At 45.0% G+C, this 22392-nt stretch overlaps 3 protein-coding genes across 8 annotated transcripts in view; 2 read left to right on the forward strand and 1 right to left on the reverse strand.

Annotated features, from left to right (window-relative positions):
- Nucleotides 1–22392, forward strand: part of LOC148142977 (uncharacterized) — a 425985-nt gene that overhangs the window by 223605 nt on the left and 179988 nt on the right. The window lies entirely within an intron of this gene.
- The window catches only part of LOC148142981 (uncharacterized), a 73192-nt gene that overhangs the window by 40668 nt on the left and 10132 nt on the right, over nt 1–22392 (forward strand). The window lies entirely within an intron of this gene.
- LOC148142982 (uncharacterized) overlaps nt 5919–22392 on the reverse strand; it is a 146389-nt gene continuing 129915 nt past the window's right edge. For 3 of the 5 annotated variants that reach the window (XM_087973958.1, XM_087973957.1, XM_087973956.1), the window contains exons 4-5: nt 19485–19666; nt 11210–14228 (exon numbers count right to left, since the gene is read on the reverse strand). In XM_087973958.1, the coding sequence (XP_087830084.1) occupies nt 12905–13828 (924 nt within the window). In that variant the 5' untranslated portion in view covers nt 13829–14228; nt 19485–19666 and the 3' untranslated portion in view covers nt 11210–12904. Of the gene's footprint in view, nt 6650–11209; nt 14229–19484; nt 19667–22392 lie in introns of those variants that run through there. The other 2 variants (XR_015751079.1, XR_015751080.1) reach the window with 2 other exon arrangements.

Below are 22392 nucleotides of genomic sequence, written 5' to 3' on the forward strand. Positions count from 1 at the left end.
GTTGGGAGGTTATGTTGTGGCTGTACAGGACATTGGTTTGGCCACTTTTGCTCTCGCTCCTATCAAAATGACGTTGTGAAACTTGAAAGGGTTCAGAAAAGATTTACAAGGATGCTGCCAGTGTTGGAGGGTTTGAGCTGAATTGTTTTGGGCTGTTTTCTCGAGTGCGGCAGAGGCGTTTGTATACATTTATAAAATCATGAAAGGCATGGATTGGGTAAATAGACAAGGTATTGTCCCCTGGGTTTGGGGGTGTCCAGAACTAAAGTGTAATAGTTTTAGGGTGAGGTGGATGAGCAAAGATTTAAAAGAAACCTAAGGGCAACTTTTTAACTCAGAGGGTATTGAGCGTAATGAATGAGCTGCCAGAGGAAATGGTGGAGGCTGGTACAATTACAATATGTGAATGGCATCTGGATGGTTTCTGAATAGGAAGGGTTCAGAGGGGTATGGGCCATGTGCTGGCATATGGGACTAGATTAATTTAGAATATCTAGTCAACATCGATGAATTAAGACCATAAGACATAGGAGTGGAAGTAAGGACATTAAGTCCATTCTGTCATTTAATCATGGCTGATGGGCATTTCAGCTCCACTTACCCACACTCTCCCTGTAGCCCTTAATTCCTTAATCAAGAATTTAGCAATCTCTGCCTTGAAGACATTTAACGTCCTGGCCTCCACTGCGCTCCCTGGCAATGAATTCCACAGGCCCACACTCTCTGGCTGAAGAAATGTCTCCTCATTTCTGTTCTAAATTGACCCCCTCGAATTATCAGGCTGTGTCCCTGGATCCTAGTCTCCTCCGCCTAATGGAAACAACTTCCCAGTATCCAGCCTTTCATAGCCAAGCATGATCTTGTAAGTTTCTATTAGATCTCTCCTCAACCTTCTGAATGCAAATGAATACAATCCCAGGATCATCAGCCATTCATCGTATGTTAGGCGTACCATTCCAGGGATCGATCGTGTGAATCTCTGCTGGACACACTCTCGTGCCAGTGTATTCTGCTGTTACTGCCGCTGAGTCACACCTTGAACCCTGTTTAGTGGGTGAAGTGGGAGGGGCAAGAGGATCCTTTCTGTCGGGTTTGCTGCTCTCGCACCCACTTTGCTTCCAGTGCTCTGTGTGATAGCACCTTCCCTACGGAATTGATCTGCAGGAGCAGATGGAGGACATTTTTACCCTGGATGGAGTGTAATGTTTGTCCAACCCCTGCAGGTAGGTCTGAAATAGATACATTTGTCTCTGTCCCACAGGGCTAGGCTGGTCGGCTCAATTGGCCTCTATCAGTGTTTTTGCTCTGCCTGAGCCTCCACCTACCCCTCTTCATCGCCCCTTCCCATCCCTCATCAGCAAACTGATATCCCCCACTTATCGCACGTTTGCTTTATACCACTTTGCTTTTACAAAAGACCCACATTAGTACCTGTTTTCGCAAATCAAAAGAAATCCAAAGAGGATTTTTGCTTTCATGAGAGGCAACATCCTAGTGAACCTTCTCTGCACCCTCTCCCAGAGCATCCAGGTCCTTCCGGTAGCATGCTGGCCAGAACTGCACGCAATGTTATGAATGTGGCCGGAATAAATAGCTGTAACATAACTCGCCAACTCTTACACTTAAGGCAAGCATGCTGTATGCCTTCTTGACCACGTGCTGCATGCTTTGCCACTTTCAGAGATCTATATGCCCAGATCCCTCTGCATGTGTTCTGTAATTTAATGTACAATTCTTATATTTCCTTCTCTTCCTTTCTCCCTCATCTGTATCCAGCTTCCCCTTAATTGTATTCATCTCTTTCCCCCCGTTCCTCACCTCTCCACACATCAGTGTATCATAAGACCATAGGAGCTGAAATTAGGCCATTCAGCCCATTGTGACTGCTCTGCGATTCAGTCATGGCTGATAAGTTTCTAAACCCCATTCTCCCAGTAACCCTTGATCCCTTTCATACTCAAGAAACTATCTTTCACAGCTTAAATGTACTCAATGACCTGGCCTCCACAGTCTTCGGTGGCAGTGAATTCCATAGATTCACCACTCTAGCTGAAGAAGTTTCTCTTTACCTCCATTCTAAAGGGTCTTCCCTTTGGTCTAAGGCTGTGCCCTCGGCTCCTAGCCTTTCCTAGCAAAGGAAACATCTTCCCAACATCCAGTCTGTTCAGAATTCTGTCGGTTTCAATTAGATCCCCCGTCATCGTTCTAAATTCCATTAAATATAGACCCAGAGTCCTCAAACATTCCTTATTTGTTCAGATGTTCATTCTTGGGACCATTCTCGTGAACCTCCTCTGAACACACGCCTAGGCCAGTACATCCTTCCTGAGATTTGGGCCCAAAACTGCACACAATACTCCAAATATGGCCTGACCAGAGTGTTACAAAGCCTCAAGTACATCCCGACTTTTACATTCAAGTCCTGTCAAATTAAATGTCATCATTGCATTTGCCTTCCTAACTACTGTCTCAACCTGTAAGTTTACCTTGAGAGAATCCTGGACTAGAACACCCAAGTCTCTTTGCACCTTAGATTTCTGCATTTTCTTCAGTTCCAAGGGTGACTGTTGGTGTAGGGGCAGCACCAGAGATTTCCTGACATGTGGATTGTATTCGGGGGTACCAAGTAATCTGAGGAACTGGCAGTATCTCAGGAGAAATGGTTATTCCTGGAGGAGGTAGAGAGGAATGTGGCGTGATTCTGTAAACTCGAGGTCTCCAGAAGTGTGCAGAGGTGGTGTTAGAATTTCACACCACAAATGTGAAAGCGAGGAAACTCCACCAGAATTCAGTTATCAGACATGACAGGCCAATGGTGTCTATCTGTGATGTTAGAATTCTATGATGCTTGGAACTGAAACATAAATTTTCAACCCCATGTATTTCATCTCCTTTGTAATAGAGGCCTCTATTTGTATTTTTCAATTGGTGTTTGTACCTGTCTGCTACTTTTGATGATTTGTGTACTTGGTCTCCAAAGTCTTTTTTTCCCTTTTATAGTGCTTAGTTTCTCATCATTTAGCAGTTCTCCAATCAGTCTTTCTTGGGTGAAAAGTAAATGGTTCTGATTTTGTCGTATTGGGTGACATTAAACATTTTTTCCACTCATTCGCTTAACCCATGAATGCTGTTTAGCTTCTTCCTGCTCCTTTCTGCACAAGTTGATGCCCCCCCTGCCCCTGGATAGTTGATAGTTGACCAAGAACTAGATAGGTGTCCCCTTGATCCAACCTCTCGAGCAATAAGCTATCAGTAACCAAGGACAAAGGTCTTGGACTCCAATTGTTAGCAGTAAACCTCCACTAGGGACAGATTCTTTGGACATGATCTTTGCTTTTGGCACAGAGGCAGGAAACATCTCACCTGTTTCAGATAAATCAAATTACTGACTGTCAACTCCTTTGGTACTGACACTGTCATGACACTGTCAACTCCTTTGATGCTGAGCAGCGTGAATTGAGTATTTACTGGCCCAACAAGAATGGATTTCCCAAACTGCCCCCGTGTTGGTGACAGTCATACACGCAAACCAGCTGCTAGTAGGGATGAGCCTTCTCTCTGAATCAGGAGGTCACAGGTTTAAATCACAGGATGTTGCTGGTAAGAGTTTCAGTGATGGAAATGTCATTCAGTGGAAAATACTAATAGCTTCCAGAAATTATGGCGATTGTAGGGGCTAGTATAAATGAAGAACTGACGGATATTAATATGTATAAAACAAAAATGCATCAGAGAATTGAATAGGATTTAAAGTAGCTAAATTCCCTGGGCTTGGTGGTTAACGCTAGTTCACTGGAAAGTGGTAATTGGAAAGTGGCACATGTCATCCCACTGTTTTAGAAAGAAGGAAGAGAGCACAGGGAATCTATAATGAAAGGTACAATAACAGGACAGTTAAAAATTAATGACAGGACAGAGCAGAATCAACATGGGCTTATTGGAAATATATGCTGGTCAAACTCAGGTCATTCTAGCTAGCAGAATATATGAATGTCCAAATTAGGAGCTGAGGTAAGCCATTCGGCTCATTAAGCTGCTCCACTCCAAGAAGATAATGGCTGATTACTTTGTGTTATACATTGCACATTCACATCCATCCCCATAACCTCTTCTTAGGCAAAGGAATTAATCTACTTCTGCCTTAGAAATATTCAATGGTCCTGTCTCCACTATCTTCTGTCGCAAAGTATTCCAAAGCTGCACAACCTTCCAAAAAATTTCCCTCCTTCTTTGTCACAAATGATTGTGTTTTTTGAAGAAGTAACAAAGAGGATTGATGAGGGCAGAGCAGTAGATGTGATCTATATGGACTTCAGTAAAGTGTTCGACAAGGTTCCCCATGGCAGATTGATTAGCAAGGTTCGATCTCACGGAATACAGGGAGAACTAGCCACTTGGATACAGAACTGGCTCAAAGGTAGAACACAGAGGGTGGTGGTGGAGGGTTGTGTTTCAGACTGGAGGCATGTGATCAGTGGAGTGCCACAAGGATCGGTGCTGGGCCCTCTACTTTTTGTCATCTACCAAAATGATTTTGATGCGAGCATAAGAGGTACAGTTAGTAAGTTTGCAGGTGACACCAAAATTGGAGGTGTCGTGGACAGCGAAGAGAGTTACCGCAGATTACAACAGGATCTTAACCAGATGGGCCAATGGGCTGAGAAGTGGCAGATGGAGTTTAATTCAGATAAATGTGAGGTGCTGCATTTTGGGAAAACCAATCTTAGCAGGACTTATACACTTAATGGTAAAGTCCTCGGGAGTGTTGCTGAACAATGAGACCTTGGAGTGCAGGTTCATAGCTCCTTGAAAATGGAGTTGCAGGTAGATGGGATAGTGAAGAAGGCATTTGGTATGCTTTCCTTTATTGGTCAGAGTATTGAGTACATGAGTTGAGAGGACATGTTGCGGCTGTATTGGACATTGGTTAGCCCACTGTTGGAAGATTGCGTGCAATTCTGGTCCCCTTCCTGTTGGAAAGATGTTGTGAAACTTGAAAGGGTTCAGAAACTATTTACAAGAATGTTGCCAGGGTTGGAGGATTTGAGCTGCTGGAGCATTGGAGGCTGAGGAGTGACCTTATAGAGGTTTACAAAATTATGAAGGCATGGATAGGGTAAATAGGCAGTCTTTTCCCTGGGTCGGAGAGTCCAGACCTCGAGGGCATAGGTTTAGGGTGAGGGGGGAAAGATATAAAAGAGACCTAAAGGGCAACTTTTTCACGCAGAGGTTGGTATGTGTATGGAATGAGCTGCCAGAGGAAGTGGTGGAAGCAGGTACAATTGCAACATTTAAGAGGCATTTGGATGGGTATATGAATAGGAAGGGTTTGGAGGGATATGGGCCGGGTGCTGGCAGGTGGGACTAGATTGGGTTGGGATATCTGGTCAGCATGGACGGGTTGGACCGAAGGGTCTGTTACTATGTTGTACATCTCTATGACTCTATAAATGGGTGATCTAATTGTTCGTTCACAACAGTAAGTAAACATCCCTCAACATCCATCTTTTGAAGACCATTCAGGCTCATAGAAACTTCAATCAAATCACCCCTTGCTATTCCAAACTCTGGTTGAAAGTTAGACCTGCCTGTCTAATGATTTTCCATTAGACAGTCTGTTCATTGTGGGTGTCAATCTAGTTTACCTTCTGTGAATTGCCTTTAATGTATTTTCATTCTTCCTTAGGTAAGGATATCAAAACCGAGCACCGTGTTCAAGATGTAGTCCCATCATTGCTCTGTAACTGAGGCATAATCGCCTTACATTTATGTCATTGGCCTTTCTAATCACTTGCTGTGCTTGCATTCTAACTTGTGACTTATTTGCAAGGCCCCCGGATCCCTCTACATCTCAGAATTATGCAGTTGTTCTCCAAGTAGGTAACAAATTGCATTTTACCATATTGTACACCACTTGCAAGAGTTTTGCTTATTTATTTAACCAATCTATCAATCTGCATCATTGATATGTCATCCCCACAATGTACATCTCCATCTATCTTTGTGTTGCCTGCAAAGGTAACCACATACCTTTGATCCCCTCCTGTAAGTCATCTATCCAATTGTAGAAAGTTGAGGAGCCAGCAGAGATCCCTGTTGGAACCCCACCATACATTGTCATATACAACCAATTTGACAAAAGAACCATTTTTGCGTATTCTGTTTTCTGCCAGTCAGTTGATGTTCTATAACTATACTCTACACCATGAGCTCCTCTGTGTAGTATGCTTTTCGTGAAAACATGTCAAACACCTTTAGGATATTCAAGTTCAGTATATCCACAGGCTTCAATTTACATACTCTTTCAAAGAATTCCTTTAGGACAGCATGGTGGCACGGTGGCTCCCTCTCACGGCCAGAGACACCTATTTGATTTCAACCTTGAGTCGACTATCTATTTGGAGTTTGCATGTTCTATCTATGTCTTTATGAGTTTCCACTGGGGGCTCCACAGTCCAAAGATGTGTAGGTTGGATGGATTAGCCACGCTGGATTGCGTAATGTCCTTGGATGTACAAGCTTGGTGAGTTAGCCATGCGAAATGCAGGGTTACGGGAGTAGGGTGGCGGTCTGGATCTGGTTGGGATGCACTTGAGGGTTGGTGCAGGACTTGATCGGCCAAATGGTCTCTTTCCACACTCTCGGAATTCTATGAATAAATTGGTGAAACAACATTTCGTTTTCATATTAGCATGCTGATTCTTTTCAATTACCACAAGCTTTTTGACATGGTGGTTATAATCTCCTTAATTGATTCAAAAACAAATGTTTAATTGCCATAGACTCAAGGGACCACATTTTCCATGATGTATCTTTCCCTTCGAGAACAGAAGTATTAAATATGTTACTCTCCAGTCTGAGGAAAACTTGCCTGAATCTAATAAATCTTGGAAAATTAACATTAATGCAAAATGAACTCATTAGCCACCTTTTAAAATTCTCTGAAGTCCACCTGTACCCAGAGATTTGCCAGCCCATAGCACCATCAGTTCGCTCAGTAGCATTTATCTAATGATTCTCATTTCACCAAACTCCTCTGTTTGTTCAACCTATGGGGTTAAAGGCAGGATTCTTGACTGTGGTGGAACAGAGGGATCTTGGAGTCCAAGTCCATAGATCGCTCAAAGTTGCCACCCAGGTTGATAAGTTGTTACAAAGGTGTACGGTGTGTTGGCTTTCGTTAGCAGGGAGATTGAGCTTAAGAGCTGCAAGGTTATGCTGCAGCTGTATGGAGTACTGGTTAGATCACACTTGGAATATTGTGTTCACTTCTAGTCACCTAATTTTAGGGAAGATGTGTAGGGAGAATGCCAGAGGAAACATCACAGAAGCGCTTCACAGGAGGCTCCCAAGCACTGAGGATGTCACCTAGACGGGACGAAACGTCTGCAACACAAATTCCCAGCTCGGTGAACAGAACCACAACAGGAAGCTGTGTAAGCTGAGAGAGGGTATAGAGGAGATCTACCTCGATGCTGCCTGGAATGGAGGGCATGTCTTAGGTTGGGGGAGCTAGGGCCTTTCTCATTGGAGCGAAGAAGGATGAGAGGTGACTTTATAGAGGTGTACTGTATGTTGAGAGGCATAGATAGAACGAATAGCTAGAGACTTTTTCCCCAGGTCAGAAATGACAGGGCATAATTTTAAGGTAATTGGAAGAAGGTTTAGGGAAGATGGCAGAGGTAGGTTTTTTACTCCGAATGGTGAGTGCATGGAATGCACTTCCAGGGTTGGAATTAGAGTCAGATACATTTAAGCGACTGCTGAACAAGCACATGGACGGCAGTAAATTGAGGGCAATGCAGGCTAGTCTCATCTTCAAGTTGGATAAAAGGCTGGTACAACATCGACGGCTGATGGGTCTGAACTGTGCTGTATTGTTCTACGTTCTCGCTCCAGAATGATGCAGCAGCAGTATTGGACGAACAATATTGTGTCAAACCCCTTGACCTTTCCAGAGATGGGCACTGTCGATGGAAACTCGGTTAAATTCTGCCAGCAATCAGGTGATAGCCGGGTGGGGGGAGGGTGGCAACGGTGAGACTGAACTTGCTTACTTGAGGGTTTTTAGTTTTAGTTGCTACGTGCAATGAAGTGTGAATCATTATTTCAGCAGTTAGTTTCTGAGTCAGTGGCCAAATTAAGGCGATTCACCCACAACCAGAGCAAGAGGCTGGGATTAATATTGACTCCACTGCATTCAACATGACATCACGTCAATACTGTTAGACACCAACCCCCACCCCACCAGAGAGCTCAAACCGAAACACCCAAAGACAAGCGCATCACCCTATAATCTGTAAAATTAATGTGAAAAGTGGTGTAACCTGCTCTAATGTTTAAAAATAAATCCCTGACACTTTAAAATCAACAAAAATCCATTTATTTATCCAACAGTAACGGTGAACAGATAAACTAAACTATTAACAAACCAAATAAATCCCTTCTAACTACTGACTGTTCTGGAATGAAACAAGATTCTCGTGATATGATGATCCAATAAATATGATTCCCTCTCGTAACAAAAAATGGAATTTAGTCTCTCAGATTACAGCCAGGTTATGTGTCTCTTGGAATACTCTGTGCCGCCTTCTGTTGAATCTTCTGTCAGGAATGCCCTTCTCAGTTTTTTTTTTAAATGATGCATTTTCTAATACAGAGATGACTGACGGCCAATTTCCCCCTCTCAATAGAACGGAGGACACTTGGCTCTCGCGAGGGGGAGTTAGAGATCTGGGCGTTCAGTCGATTGTACCCTGAAGGTGGCAACACAGGTCAATGGAGTGGTCATGAAGGTTTCATTCGGCGGTGTGTAAATAAATTGTTTTCCTGGAAGCCAATTGATTTGACCAGCTACATGACTCCTGAGATACATCTGCCGAAAACAACTAAAAAAGGTTAGGGTCTGGGCTACATTCCTAGAATGTTTTGAGGGGATCTGGCCTGGTCCATAACACTGTACACCTGCAAATTGTGTCTCCAGGAAGGATGTAGTGCAACTTGAAAGGGTTCAGAAAAGATTTAAATGGATGGTTCTGAGGTTGGAGGGTTTCCTTCCCCGGGATTGAGTACAATGGTTGGCAGGTTATGTTACAGTTGTATAGGACTTCGGTTTGGCCACATTTGGAACACTTCATACAGTTCTGGTTGCCACATTCCAAAGCATCCACATCCTTTTGGTAGAGGGTGCAGAGGAGGTTCACCAGGATGTTGCCTGGTAAACAGGGCGCTTGCTATGAGGAGAGGTTGAGTAGATTAGGATTATTTTCATTAGAAAGATGCAGATTGAGGGGAGACCTGAATGAGATCTACAAACCATGGGGTGGCATGGTGGCTCAGTGGTTAGCACGCCTGCCTCACAGCACCAGGGCACTGGGTTTAATTCCCTCTTGGGCGAGTGTGTGGAGTTTGCATATTCTCCCCGTCTCTGATTGTCCTCCATGTGCTTTAGTTTCTTCCCACAATCCAAAGATGTGTGGGTCAAGAGAATTGGTGATGCTAAATTGCCAGGTCAGGGGTAAATAAAGGGTAGGAGAATGTGTCTGGGTGGGTTACTCTTCAGAGGGTTGGTGTGAACTTGCAGGGCCGAAGAGCCTGTTTTCATACTATAGTGTATCTAATCTAAGGAAAGAACAAGAAACTTTTATTCCCAGAATGGGAGACTCAATTACTAGTGAGGTCACAAGTTCAAGGTGAGAGGGGAAAAGTTTAAGGGAGATATGCATGGCAAGTTCCTTATGCAGAGGGTGGTGGGTACCTGGAGCACATTGCCACCGGAGATGGTAGAGGCGGACATGATAGTGTCATTTAAGATGTATCTAGACAGATACATGAAAGGGCAGGGAGCAGAGGGATACAGATCCTTAGAAAATAGGCAACAGGTTTAGATAGAGGATCTGGATTGGTGCAGGCTTGGAGGGCCAAAGAACCTGGTCCGGTGCTGTAGCTTTCTTTGTTCCTTGTTTAGCTCTGGGCTTCTGTCCAACTGCCCCCTTCTTTTGTACCCTTGAAGACATATCTTTCTTTTTTATGATAGGATTGTTTCTCTGTTTTCAAACAATCAGATTGAAATTTAACAGGTTTTTGGAAGCCAAAGGACCTGGTTTAAATTGATTGGCTAAATTGAAAAACTGTTGTCTTAGCCTGCGAACTGTATGGCCTTTCAATACAAATGCTTCAGTTCAGGTGCTCTCTGTTGTGACAATGCTGCTCCTTTGAAGAAGATGTTGTTCTTGTTTTTTTTTGAAGAGAGGTTGTAAAAGGCAGAGGTTCTGATTCATCTGTGGTGAGGGACTTTGCTAATGGCTAACAGATACTGGCTAAGGCAACAATCGGGGAAAAGGATTTGTGATGTTTTTTTTGTAAAACACTTGTACAATGAAAGGGCGGTTCTCCTTTTTGTTAACTCTGATTTGGTTTGAGTTTTAGCAAGCAGTCTGTCTGAAGCTACTGGGGGAAGAAAGGTTCCCTGATTCAACAAATGTTTCTGGCTGACTCTCACTAACATCTCTCCTGTAAGAACCTTTGTTTGAACTAACCGTTCCTTTTTGCCATAGGGTGTGTTTATGAGAATGTTGCAGGAAATCTGAACAGCTGCTTTCTTAAGTTGCGGGGAGGTCGTGACGGTCGGGTTTATGAATGGCTGCTATTCTAAAATCTGTTTTCTTTTACTTGTGTTTCATTCGGCGGTGTGTAAATAGTTTTCCTGGAAGCCAAGTGGTTTGACCAGCTACATCACTCCTGAGATACCTCTGCCTAAAACAACTAAAAAAAGTTAGGGTCTGGGCTACCTTCCTAGAATGTTTTGAGGGGATCTGGCCTGGTCCATAACACTGTACACCTGCAAATTGTGTCTCCAGGAAGGATGTTGTGAAACTTGAAAAGGTTCAGAAAAGATTTAAATGGATGGTTCTGAGGTTGGAGGGTTTGAGTTATAGGGAGAGATTGAATAAGTTGCAGGTATTTTCCCTGGAACATTGGAGGCTGAGGAGAGACCTGGTAGATATTTATCAAATTATGAGGGGCACAGGTCGGGTAAATAGTCAAAATCTTTTCCCCAGGGTGGGGAATCCAAAACTAGAGGTTTAGGATGAGGGGGAAAAGATTTAAAAGGGACTTGAGGGGTGACCTTTTCACGGAGAGAGTGGTGTATGTATGGAATGAGCTGCCAGAGGAAGTGGTGGAAGCTGGTACAATTTCAACATTTAAAAGGCATCTGGATAAGAACATGAATAGGAAGAGTTTAGAGGGATATGGACAAGTGCTGGCAAATGGGATGAGATTAATTTGGGATATGCAGTCAGCATGGACGAGTTGGACTGAAGGGTCTGTTTCCCTGCTGTGCATCTCTTTTGACTCGAAGTCTCTAAAAGATACCACATTGCTTCAACTGAACTCTGAAACCAACGTTACTGACAGATTCTTTGTGTGTGAACCCGAGAGGCCTAGTCGTAGAGATGTCCAGCACTGAAACAGACCCTTCGCTACAACTCGTCCATGCTGACCAGACATCCAAAATTTAATCTACTCCGATTTGTCAGCATTTAGCTCATATACCCATCCAGATGCTTTTTAAATGTTGTAATTGTACCAGCCTCCACCACTTCCTCTGGCAGCTCATTCTCTACATGCACCACCCTCTGTGTGAAAACTTGTCCCTTGAGGTCCATGCTAAGTTGCCTGTAGTGTTAGGGTGGGTTACTCTTCGGAGGGTCGGTGAGGACTTGTTGGGCCGAAGGGCCTGTTTCCACGCTGTAGGGAATCTAATCAAAAGGCACCTGGATGGGTGTATGAACAGGAATAGTTTAGAGGGATACAAGCCAAGTGCTGGCAAATGGGACTAGATTAATTTAGGAAATCTGGTCAGCATGAATGAGTTGGATCAAAGGGTCGGTTTCCAGCGCTTGGCCTATATCCCTCTCAACCATTCCTATTCGTGTCCCCATCCAGATGCCATTTAAAAGCTGTAATTGTACCAGCCTCCACCACTTCTTCTGGCAGCTTATTCCATACATGCATCACCCTCTGTATGAAAAGGTTGCCCTTTAGGTCCCATTTAAATCTTTCCCCTCTCACCATAAACCCTCTGGTTCTGGACTGCCCAACCTCCAGGGAAATGACCTTGTTATTTGCCCTATCCAAACCCCTCATGATTTTATAAACCCATATAAGGTCACCCCTCAACCTCTGACACTCCAGGGAAAACAGGCCCAGTCTATTCAACCTCTCGGCAACATCCTGGTAAATCATTTCTGGTGGAGAAGTCAATGATTTGGGTTAATACCTGAAACACTGACGTCACTGCTGGTGCTGCCTGGCTTGCTGCGTTTTCCCAGCCTCCTGCTTGCCTACTTTGGATTCCAGCATCTGCAGTTTGATTTTGTCTCTAACGAATGGCAGAGCAGACTCGATGGGCTGAATGGCCTAATGTCTGCTTTGATGGTCTCACAGGCTTAGGTTTGTGCAGATTGTGTCAGTGGGAACGTGCAGTAGCGCCCAATGGATCAAAGTTCATGGAATCACAGAATCCCTACAGTGTGGACACAGGTCCTTCAGCCCAACAAGTTCAAACTGACCCTCTGAAGAGTAACCCACCCAGACCCATTTCCCTACCCTATTACTCGACACTTCCCCTGACTAATGCACCACACCTACACATCCCTGAACACTGGGACAATTTAGCTTCGCCAATCCACCCTACCTGCACACCTTTGGACTGTGGGAGGAAACCGGAACACCCAGAGAAAACCCACGCAGGCACAGGAGGAGAAAGTTGCCCCAATGCCGGGCCCCTGGCACTGTGAGGCAATGCTACTCACCACTGAGCCACCGTGGGAGTGGGTGCAGTCCAGCAGAAAACAAAACAAGCCCACCAACTCTCTCACTGTCAGACTGGGCAGGAGGTTCAGTCCTGGGGGTGACCCACAGCAGCCTCACTGGCAGAATCCGATTGTTGGGAGCGCTGGTGCCCTCGCTGGTGCCTCTGCAAGTTGCAGGACTGGGTGAAGGACTTCCCGCACTCAGGGCAGCTGAAGGGCCGCTCACCGGTGTGAACCCGCTGGTGCTTCAGTAAGTCAGAGGAATTGCTGAAGGCCTTTCCGCACTCAGGACAAGCGAATGGCCTCTCCCCGGTGTGGACCCGCCGGTGGATCAGCACGTGGGAGAAATTGCTGAAGGCCTTCCCACACTCAGGGCAACTGAAGGGCCTCTCCCTGGTGTGGACCCACCGGTGGGTCAGCAGGTTGGAGGCATGGGTGAAGGCTTTCCCACACTCAGGGCAGCTGAAAGGCCTCTCCCCTGTGTGGACCCGCTGGTGGGTCAGCAGGGCAGAGGAATCGCTGAACCCCTTCCCGCAATCTGGGCAAGTGAATGGCCTCTTCCCTGTGTGGACACTCTGGTGCCTCAGCAGGGAAAAGGCCTGGGTGAAGGCCTTCCCACACTTAGGGCAGCTGAAGGGCTTCTCCCCTGTGTGGACCCGCCGGTGGGTCAGCAAGGCGGAGGAACTGCTGAACCCCTTCCCGCACTCTGGGCAGGAGAATGGCCTCTCCCCGGTGTGGACCCGCTGGTGCTTCAGTAGGTCAGCGGAATTGCTGAAGGCCTTCCCGCACTCCGGGCAGCTGAAGGGCCTCTCCCCTGTGTGGACCCGTCGGTGCCTCAGCAGGGTGGAGGAACTGCTGAACCCCTTCCCGCACTCAGGGCAGGAGAATGGCCTGACGCCAGTGTGACTGCGCTGATGAGCCTCCAGGACAGACGGCACATGGAAGCCTTTCCCACAGTCGCCACACTTCCAAGGTTTCTCCACGGGGCGGGATTCCTCGGGTTTCTCCATGGCTGAAGCTTCAACAGCACACAAACACGTGTACAGTCCCTCCTCGCCCGTGAATTCCTCTTTCCAGGCTGGATAACTGTTTTAGGTTCCACACTCAGTGCCCTATAACAGGAGGGTCTCTCATTCAGTCCCACTGATGCTGAAAACTTACTGAAACAGGGACCAAAAAACTTTGCTTCTTCTCACAGAATCTTAGTCAAAACCCGTTACAGTCCCAATGGACTGAACGACTGTCAGACATTGACTTGAAATTGAGGACAGCAGATGCTGGAGAGTCAGAGTCGAAAAGTGCGGAAAAGCACAGCAGGTCAGGCAACATCTGAGCAGCAGGAGAGTCGGCGTTTTGGGCATAAGCCCTTCATCTGTTGATTTTTAAACTTCAGTTTTCAGATCAAATACTCTGTAAAAAGAGATTACAAAAGTCATCATTGTCACTGAGAAGGTCTGTAGGCTTAAAACTTGTCTTTAAACATTTAGACTAAATGTAATGCTGAATTATGGAACACATTTATTACACTAGAAAATAGACAGACAGCAAGGCTCAGAAAAGGGGGGATCTTAAAGAATGCAAAAGATAGGGACACCTGGGCTTACCAAGTGATAACAGGATGCTGTAAGACAATTAAGAACGTTTGCCTTAGCATCGGTGAATCTGTGTGAACAGGACACCAAGTGATAACATTCACAGCTGTTCCCTTTTGAAATTAATGACAGTGTTTGATTCTGACCCTGAAACGAAACTTGGTACTATCAAAAACTTTGTAATTAACGGTCAGTTGCTGTCAATTATAATGGATTCTTATACCCCTTGCAAGCAGGGCAGTCACAGAGAAAATAAATCTTTGCTGTTACAAAATCCTGACTTGAGAGTTCAAAAGGACACTAGAGAGAGACACCACTTTAGTGCTGAGGCTGTTGAATCCAGTAGAAAATTAACTCTTAGTGCTTAGCTGCTATGGATTGAATTTAATTGCATTTTGTGACTTTTTGATGCTTTTGAGTAGCCAATTCTGGTTATGAAATGCAAACTCTGTAAAAGGAAATACTGATAAAGCTTTAACTTACTTGCTGTTTTTACAGACTGCCCCACTGTCAATTCTAACTAATCAGATCTTATGTTTTATTTGAATTTCAATCACAAACTTGAAAAGAAGGCATGTTTCATTCGAAGACGAATGAATCAGTTTAAATGCAACCTTACAGTAACATCTCAGCCTCAGGTACAGAATGATTTAGTGTTTAAAAAGCAGGAGTCTGCTCCTAGCTTAGAAATTATTCTAGGTCGAATATTGAAGAGATTCTTGCACAATGTGTCGGGAAGCCATTTTATGATTGAACGTTCGCCCTCCTTACTAAGAAGCCATTTTATAAAACAACTGTATCTGACATGTGAGCTGTGCAAGGTTATCTTGTGAACTCTCCAATTAGCTGAGACAGGTACCTCTTTATGAGAGGAGTTTATCTCACTAGCAGGCGCCTAACTCAGCTGTTTTTCCCACCTGACGAATGGCTTAGGGCCTGTAGGAGTGATTAGTCAAGCTTCACAGATCTGTCAATTAGCTTTTCTTCCTTATGAATTATTGTCTTTCACTGTTATCTGCCTCATTAAGAACATGCAATTTCTTTTTCAAACTTTTGTACAAAGGAAGCCACTTTGTATCAATACATTGGAGTAGCCTGCTGGGCATTTGAACAGCTGGTAACCTACTCTCCTAGATTATTAGAACCTAGTTAGTTTAGCTGATAGGTATCAATGTTATGTTGTCACAGTGATGCTATTAGTGAATAAAGGGGATAACTAAAATTATACTAAACTGTCCATAACAGGTTTTTATTCCAGACTTCCAAACAGTACAATTTCCGGGACGAATCAAGAGAGAGGCTTTACAGGTCTGAGACCACAAGGGATTCCCTGGGCCATCTCAAATCTCCACTTTAACATCAGCCCAGGGTAGAAATTCAGAACAAGCAATTCTTTTTCTGCAAAACAATCTTTTCTTTCGTTATTCCACAAAATTGAAAGCACCATCCCAATCTCTCTTCCCCCCCCATCCATTCTCACTCCACTCTAATTCTCCTGAAGGATGCTAATTCAGGATCTTACAGGGCCAAAAAAGTAAAAACATCTCTTGAATAACTCTCTACCTGAAAGTTAACATTTTTCACGACATTGGGATACTGCTCAGTGTGAGCAGATCTGTTTTTGGGAAGCAAAGGAAAACTGTATAAATTCAGGATAAACCTGCAATACAGCATCTTTAGAAACAACCAGACACGGGATCAAGGCATTGACACCAACACCAGTGAGAAACTCAACATAGACGTGGCAAACCATCAGTCTTTAATCTTTTAGAATGGGTTGTAGGTATCATTAATATGTAAATCTCAGAACTTCTTACAAATCACCTTCTCGAGATAACTTAAGGTTTGTAACAAAAGGTGACATCTCAGCTCAGACAATGCATTAAAGGTATGAGGTCACAGTCAGTCTGTATCCCAATTTTGAATCTGACAGGTGCTGTTTCCAAAGTGAAATTTACAAAATATTACATGCATGCACTGCCTGCATTGACTGCCAGCAGACTGCGCATTTTTTGAACAAAATCAAATTTTTGGATCAGAAATTGGTTGCTGAAAGAAGACAGAGGGTGGTGGTTGATGGGAAATATTCATCCTGGAGTTCAGTTATGAGTGAGTTACCACAAGGATCTGTTTTGGGTCCACTGCTCTTCTTCATTTTATAAATGACCTGGATGAGGGCATAGAAGGTGGGTTTGTAAATTCGCGGATGACACTAAAGTCGGTAGAGTTGTGGATACTGACTAAAGATGTTGTCAGTTACAGAGGGACATAGATAAGCTGCAGGGCTGGGCTGAGAGCTGGAAAATGGAGTTTAATGCGGAAAAGCGTGAGGTGATTCACTTTGGAAAGAGCAACAGGAATGCAGAGTACTGGGCTAATGGTAAGATTCTTGGTAGTGTAGATGAGCAGAGAGATCTCGGTGTCCAAGTACGTAGATCCTTGAAAGTTACCCAGGTTGATAGGGCTGTTAAGAAGGCACACGGTGTGTTAGCTTTTGTTGGTAGAGGGATTGAGTTTCAGAACCATGAGATCATGCTGCAGCTGTACAAAACTCTGGTGCGGCCAGATTTGGAGTATTGCGCACAGTTCTGGTCACCGCATTATAGAAAGGATGTGGAAGCTTTGGGAAAGTTTCAGAGGAGATTTACTAGGATGTTACCTGGTATGGAGGGAAAGTCTTAGGAGGAAAGGCTGAGGTGCTTGCGGCTGTTTTCGTTAGGGAGAAGGAGGTTGAAAGATGACTTAACTGAGACATAAGATAATCAGAGAGTTAGATAGGTTGGACAGTGAATGCCTTTTTCCTTGGACTCCCATATCCTGGGGAAAAGATCTTGGCTATGCATCCTAACCATGCCCCTTATGAACTTCTATAAGGTCACCCCTCAGCCTCCACTCCAGGGAAAATAGACCCAGTCTATTCAGCCTTTCCCTGGAGCTCAAACCTTCCAACTCTGGCAACAGCCTTCTAAATCCTTTCTGAACTCTTTCAAGTATCACAACATCTTTCCTACAGCAGGGAGATCAGAACTGAGTGTGGTATTCCAAAACATGAGCTGGAAATGTGTTGCTGGAAAAGCGCAGCAGGTCAGGTAGCATCCAGGGAACAGGAGAATCGACGTTTCGGGCATAAGCCCTTCTTCAGGAATCTGATCTCCAGCATCTGCAGACCTCACTTTCTCCTCAAATATTCCAAAACATGGTCTAACTCAATGTACTGACCAATGGAGGAAAGCATATCAAACAGCTCCTTCATTATCTGATCTACTTGCGACTCCACTTTCAAGGAACTATGAACCTGCTCTCCAAGGTCTTTTTGTTCTGCTACATTCCTCAGGACCTTAGCATTAGGTGTATAAGTCCTGCCCTGATTTGCCTTACCAAAATGCAAAATCTCATACTCATCTAAATTAAACTCAATCTGCCACTCCTTGGCCAATCAGCCTATGTAATCAATTCTAATTTATATCAAACTTTCTTTCCTCTCTCATTCCCAGAAAGCTGAAAATCCCCATCCCTCAGACTCTCCCCCATTCACACTTTGCTGAACCTAATTCCTCTGCACCTCATCCTGAAGGGTGTGGTTCATGCTGATTAATAGGCCCACACTCAGGGGGGATCTAAATGAAACAGACAGAATACTGAACAGCCAGGACAGAGTGGACATTGACAAGATGTTTCCATTGGTAAGAGAGGGCACAGCCTTCGAGTAAGGGGAAGACTTTTCTGAATGGAGATAAGAAGAAATGTCTCCAGCCAGAGAGTGCTGAATCTATAAAATTCATTGCCACAGGAGGCCAGGTCACCGAGTATATTTAGGACTGAGATAGATAGCTTCTTGAGTATCAAGGGAATCGAAGGTAATGGGGAGAAAGCAGGAGAATGAGGTTGAGAAATTTATCACCCATGATTGAATGGCAGAGCAGACTCGATGGGTTGAATGGCCTAATTTCTGTTCTCATGCCTTATGGTCTCACACAGTGTGACAGAATTGGGAGCAGGGGTAGACCATTTGGTTTTTCGAGCCTGCACCAGCACTGAACAGATCATAACTGGATATGAACATACTTACATCTGGGTGGATAGGTTGAGATGTTTTTCACTGGAATGTAGGAGGTTGAGAGGTGACTTTATAGAGGATTATAGAATCATGAGGGGTATAGATGAGGTGACCAGCAGGTGTCCTTTCCCTAGGGTGGGGGTTTCAAGATGAGGGAGCAAATTTTGAAGGGGAGAGGAGAAAGATTATAAAAAGATATGAGGAGAACCTTTTTTATTAAGAAAGTGGTTTGTGTGTGGAATCTATGTCCAGAGGAAGTGTGGATGCAGGTGCAGTAACAATGTTTAGAAGACATTTGGATAAGAACATGAATAGGAAAGGTTCGGAGAGATATGGGCCAGTCACTGGCAAATGGACCAGTTTAATTTGAGAACATAGCATGGACTAGTTGGACTGAAGAGTCTGTTTCTGTGCTGTATGATCCTGTAGTTGTTCTCTACTGGTCTGAAAACCATTTTCTTGGAGATCCAAGATGGCGGTGGTCTGAGTGGTCTGCTGTGTTGGGCTCTGTGCCATATCCTCTGGCAATGTGGACCTTTACACACCCCCCCCCCCATCATTAACCATCCTTAGGAGAAAAAAATACTAATGTAAACTTAGTGAACATCTGGAGCTGCTATAATTGTGGTTTGACAGCTTTAGGACCAGAATGAAAGTAAATGAAGGAAAGGGGCCGACAGGGGTGCAGCAGGTAGGGCACTCCCCTACTGCATCGGGGGTGCATGGAGCCATTGCTCAAACTCCCAGGGCAGACCCTTTGGATTTAATGGGGCAGCAGTTACTCTCGGAGTTTGCCAAACTCTGAGAAAAGATTGAAGCAGCGGTGGAACCACTATCTGCCACGCTGGAAAAGCATGGAGCAGGAAATTCAAATGTTGGACCAAAGAGAACAGGCAGCGGAGGAGAGGACCATGGCGGAGGTCTCAGGAGGAAGGATCCAAACGCTGGAAGACCAGGTTCGGGTCCTTCAGGAGCAAGTGGACGACCTGGAAAACAAAAGTAAGAGAAAAAGCTTACAGCTCGTGGGTCTTCCGGAACGTGAGGAAGGCGAAGACCTCGTTGGAATCCTGGAGAAGTGGTTCCTGACGTTCTTGGGGCTGGAGTTGGAGTCGGGCCTGTTGAGCTTAGAGCGGTCCCACCGAATTGCAATGTGCAGGTCAGGACCAGACCCACGCCCCCGCACGGTCCTTGTGCGCCTCCTGCATTATAAAGAAAAACAGTTAGTGATTGAAACAGCAAGAAGACTGGGAAGAGATCCACTGGCTTTAATGCACAAAGGCTCAAGAATAATATCTTTTCAGGACTTCTCAGGAGCAAGAATTAAGAAGAGAAAGGGCTTTTAATGAAGTTAAGAGAAAATTAAGGGATCTGAACATTCAATATTCTTTGAGGTCCCTGGCCATGTTGCATTTCGCTCATGGGAGGTCGGTATCTCATTTTGATTCAGCAGAAAAGGTGAAGGACTTTGTGAATTCTCTGAATTCAAGGACTCAGGTCGGGATGGGGCCATCGATATGGACAATGGTACAGTTCTTTCTGCCCCTTCTTTTCTTTTCCTCTCTCCATTTTTTTTGTGGTTATCGGCTTCTCTGTACTGCCTTGATGTAAAACCGGAATTATTTAGTATATCGTTCAGTTGTGCATTATGTGGGGACTTTTGTTTTAACTGCTGTCCTTTTGGTTTTGGTTTGGGGGTGGCTATACCTCTGGTTAAGATGTATGGAGAAGGGGTGTGTGTGTGGGGGGGGGGGGGGGGGGGGGGGGGCGGCGGTGGGGGGTGTGTGGGTGGGGGGTGGGGGCAGGGCGGGAGAGGGGGGAATGGGCATCCATTTTTAACTCTCAATGTAAATAACGTGTTTTTTTTCATCTGTGAATTGCCTGGGGCTAGGGCACGGCCTCAGCTGGAAGGATCCAGGATGTTAGCTATGGGTAAGGTGGGGTGGGATGGTGAGGGAGTTATGATAGGGTATTCTTCTCCTTTAGCTCTAAGAGTAGAGGAGTGGCTATACTGATGAGAAGGAACCTCCCTTTCCAGGTAATTGAGCAAATTAAGGATGAACTTGGACAGTTCATCATTCTTAAAGCTCAACTACATGGAGAAGAGTATGGCGTCCTGAATGTGTATCCTCCCCCACCACACCACATGCACCCTCTTACATTTCTGATTGATGCAGTTGCTAAATTAATGAGTCTTGGGGTGCACAGCACAATCATAGGAGGGGATTTTAATCGCCTCATAGATCCTGAGGTAGACAGGGTAACAAGGGGCCTGGCATGTATGACTGCACAATCTAAGCAGTTGGTGGACATGATTAGTTTCCCTACAGTGTGGAAATGGGCCGTTTGGCTTAACAAGTCCACACTGACCCTCCGAAGAGTAATCCACCCAGACCCATTTCCCTCTGGCTAATGCACCGAACACCATGGGCAATTTAGCATGGCCAATTCACCTTACCTGTACATCATTGGACTGTGTGAGGAAACCAAAGCACCCAGAGGAAACCCATGCAGACACAGGGAGAATGTGCAAACTCCACACACAGTCGTCTAATGCCGGAATCGGACCTTAGTCCTGTGAGGCAGCAGAGCTAACCACTGAGCCACCGTGCTGCCCAAGTGTGAGGAGTTGGGGTTAGTGGATGTGTGGACGCACCTCCACCTGAATGGAAGAGACTTTACTTTCTATTCCAACCCACACAAGTGCCACACGCGAGTTGACATGTTTTTTACGTCATCAGATATTTTGGATATAACACTGGCTTGTAAAATTGGGAATATAGCTGTCTCAGACCACGTGCCAGTGTATTTAGATGGTAAAATCAAGGGTGGTGGAATGGATGCACGGCACTGGTGCACGGACCCATTCCTGTTAAGGGAGAGCAAATTCGTTGAGTACATCAGAAGAAAGTTCAGGGTCTTCTGGGATATCAACTCAGGTAAGGCCAGTAATCCGGCAATACTGTGGGAGGCCACTAAGGCATATTTATGAGGCCTAGTTATTTTGTATTAAACAACTAGAAGGAAGCAGAGGGAGGAGCAACAATAGATGCTGAGGAAGTATATTATATTAGGCCTTCACTGGTCAAGCTGCAGCTCTCCGGGCTGCTCTCGACTCATTGCACACACAGGTGGCAAAAAAGGGTCTCCTTCGCCAAACAAAGATTGTTTGAATTTGGAGAACCTGCCCCTCCCCAGTATAAAGGTGGAACAGGTTTCCCTGATGAATGCCCCTATGACAATACAGGAGGTGCAGGAAACAATAAAGCATCTCCAGAGTGGCAACGCACCGGGGTCAGATGGATTCCCAAGTGAATTCTATAAGGAATTCATAAATGCCACCTCTGGGGATGTATAGCTATTCAGATACACAGGTTTGTCTTCTGCTCTCTCTTAGAGAGGCTAATATTGCCTTCATTTTAAAGAAGGGGAAAGAGCCTGAAGAATGTGCTTCATACAGACCCATTTCACTTTTGAATGTAGATTTAAAAATTCTACCCAAGATGCTGGCCCTGAGGTTGGAAAAGGTGTTGCCCTATATTATGAAAGATGATCAGATGGGTTTTAAGGGTCGTAGCTCCTCCAACAATATCAGGAGGGTACTGAACATGGTGCAGGTATGCCGCAAAGATTGATCCTGGGTTCGGTGGTCTCCCGAGACGCAGAAAAGGCATTTGACCGGATAGAATGGCTATACTTGTTTGGGGTCCACAAGCATTTTGGTCTGGGGGGATCCTTTGCTCGATGGGTGGTAGTGTTGTATAATGATACTAAGGCAGCAGTCATCACAAATGGCACTAAGTCAGATAACTTTAACAGTGGGAGAGGTAGGAGACAGGGGTGTCCTCTTTCACCACTGCTATTTATCTTGGCAATTGAGCCATTAGCTGAGGCAATCAGGAGGGATCCTGAAATAGTGGGGCCAGAG

This window comes from Chiloscyllium plagiosum, unplaced genomic scaffold (genome assembly GCF_037043375.1).
Source record: "Chiloscyllium plagiosum isolate Xiang-an unplaced genomic scaffold, Cpla_swu_hap1 HiC_scaffold_27, whole genome shotgun sequence".
Lineage (NCBI taxonomy): Eukaryota > Metazoa > Chordata > Chondrichthyes > Orectolobiformes > Hemiscylliidae > Chiloscyllium > Chiloscyllium plagiosum.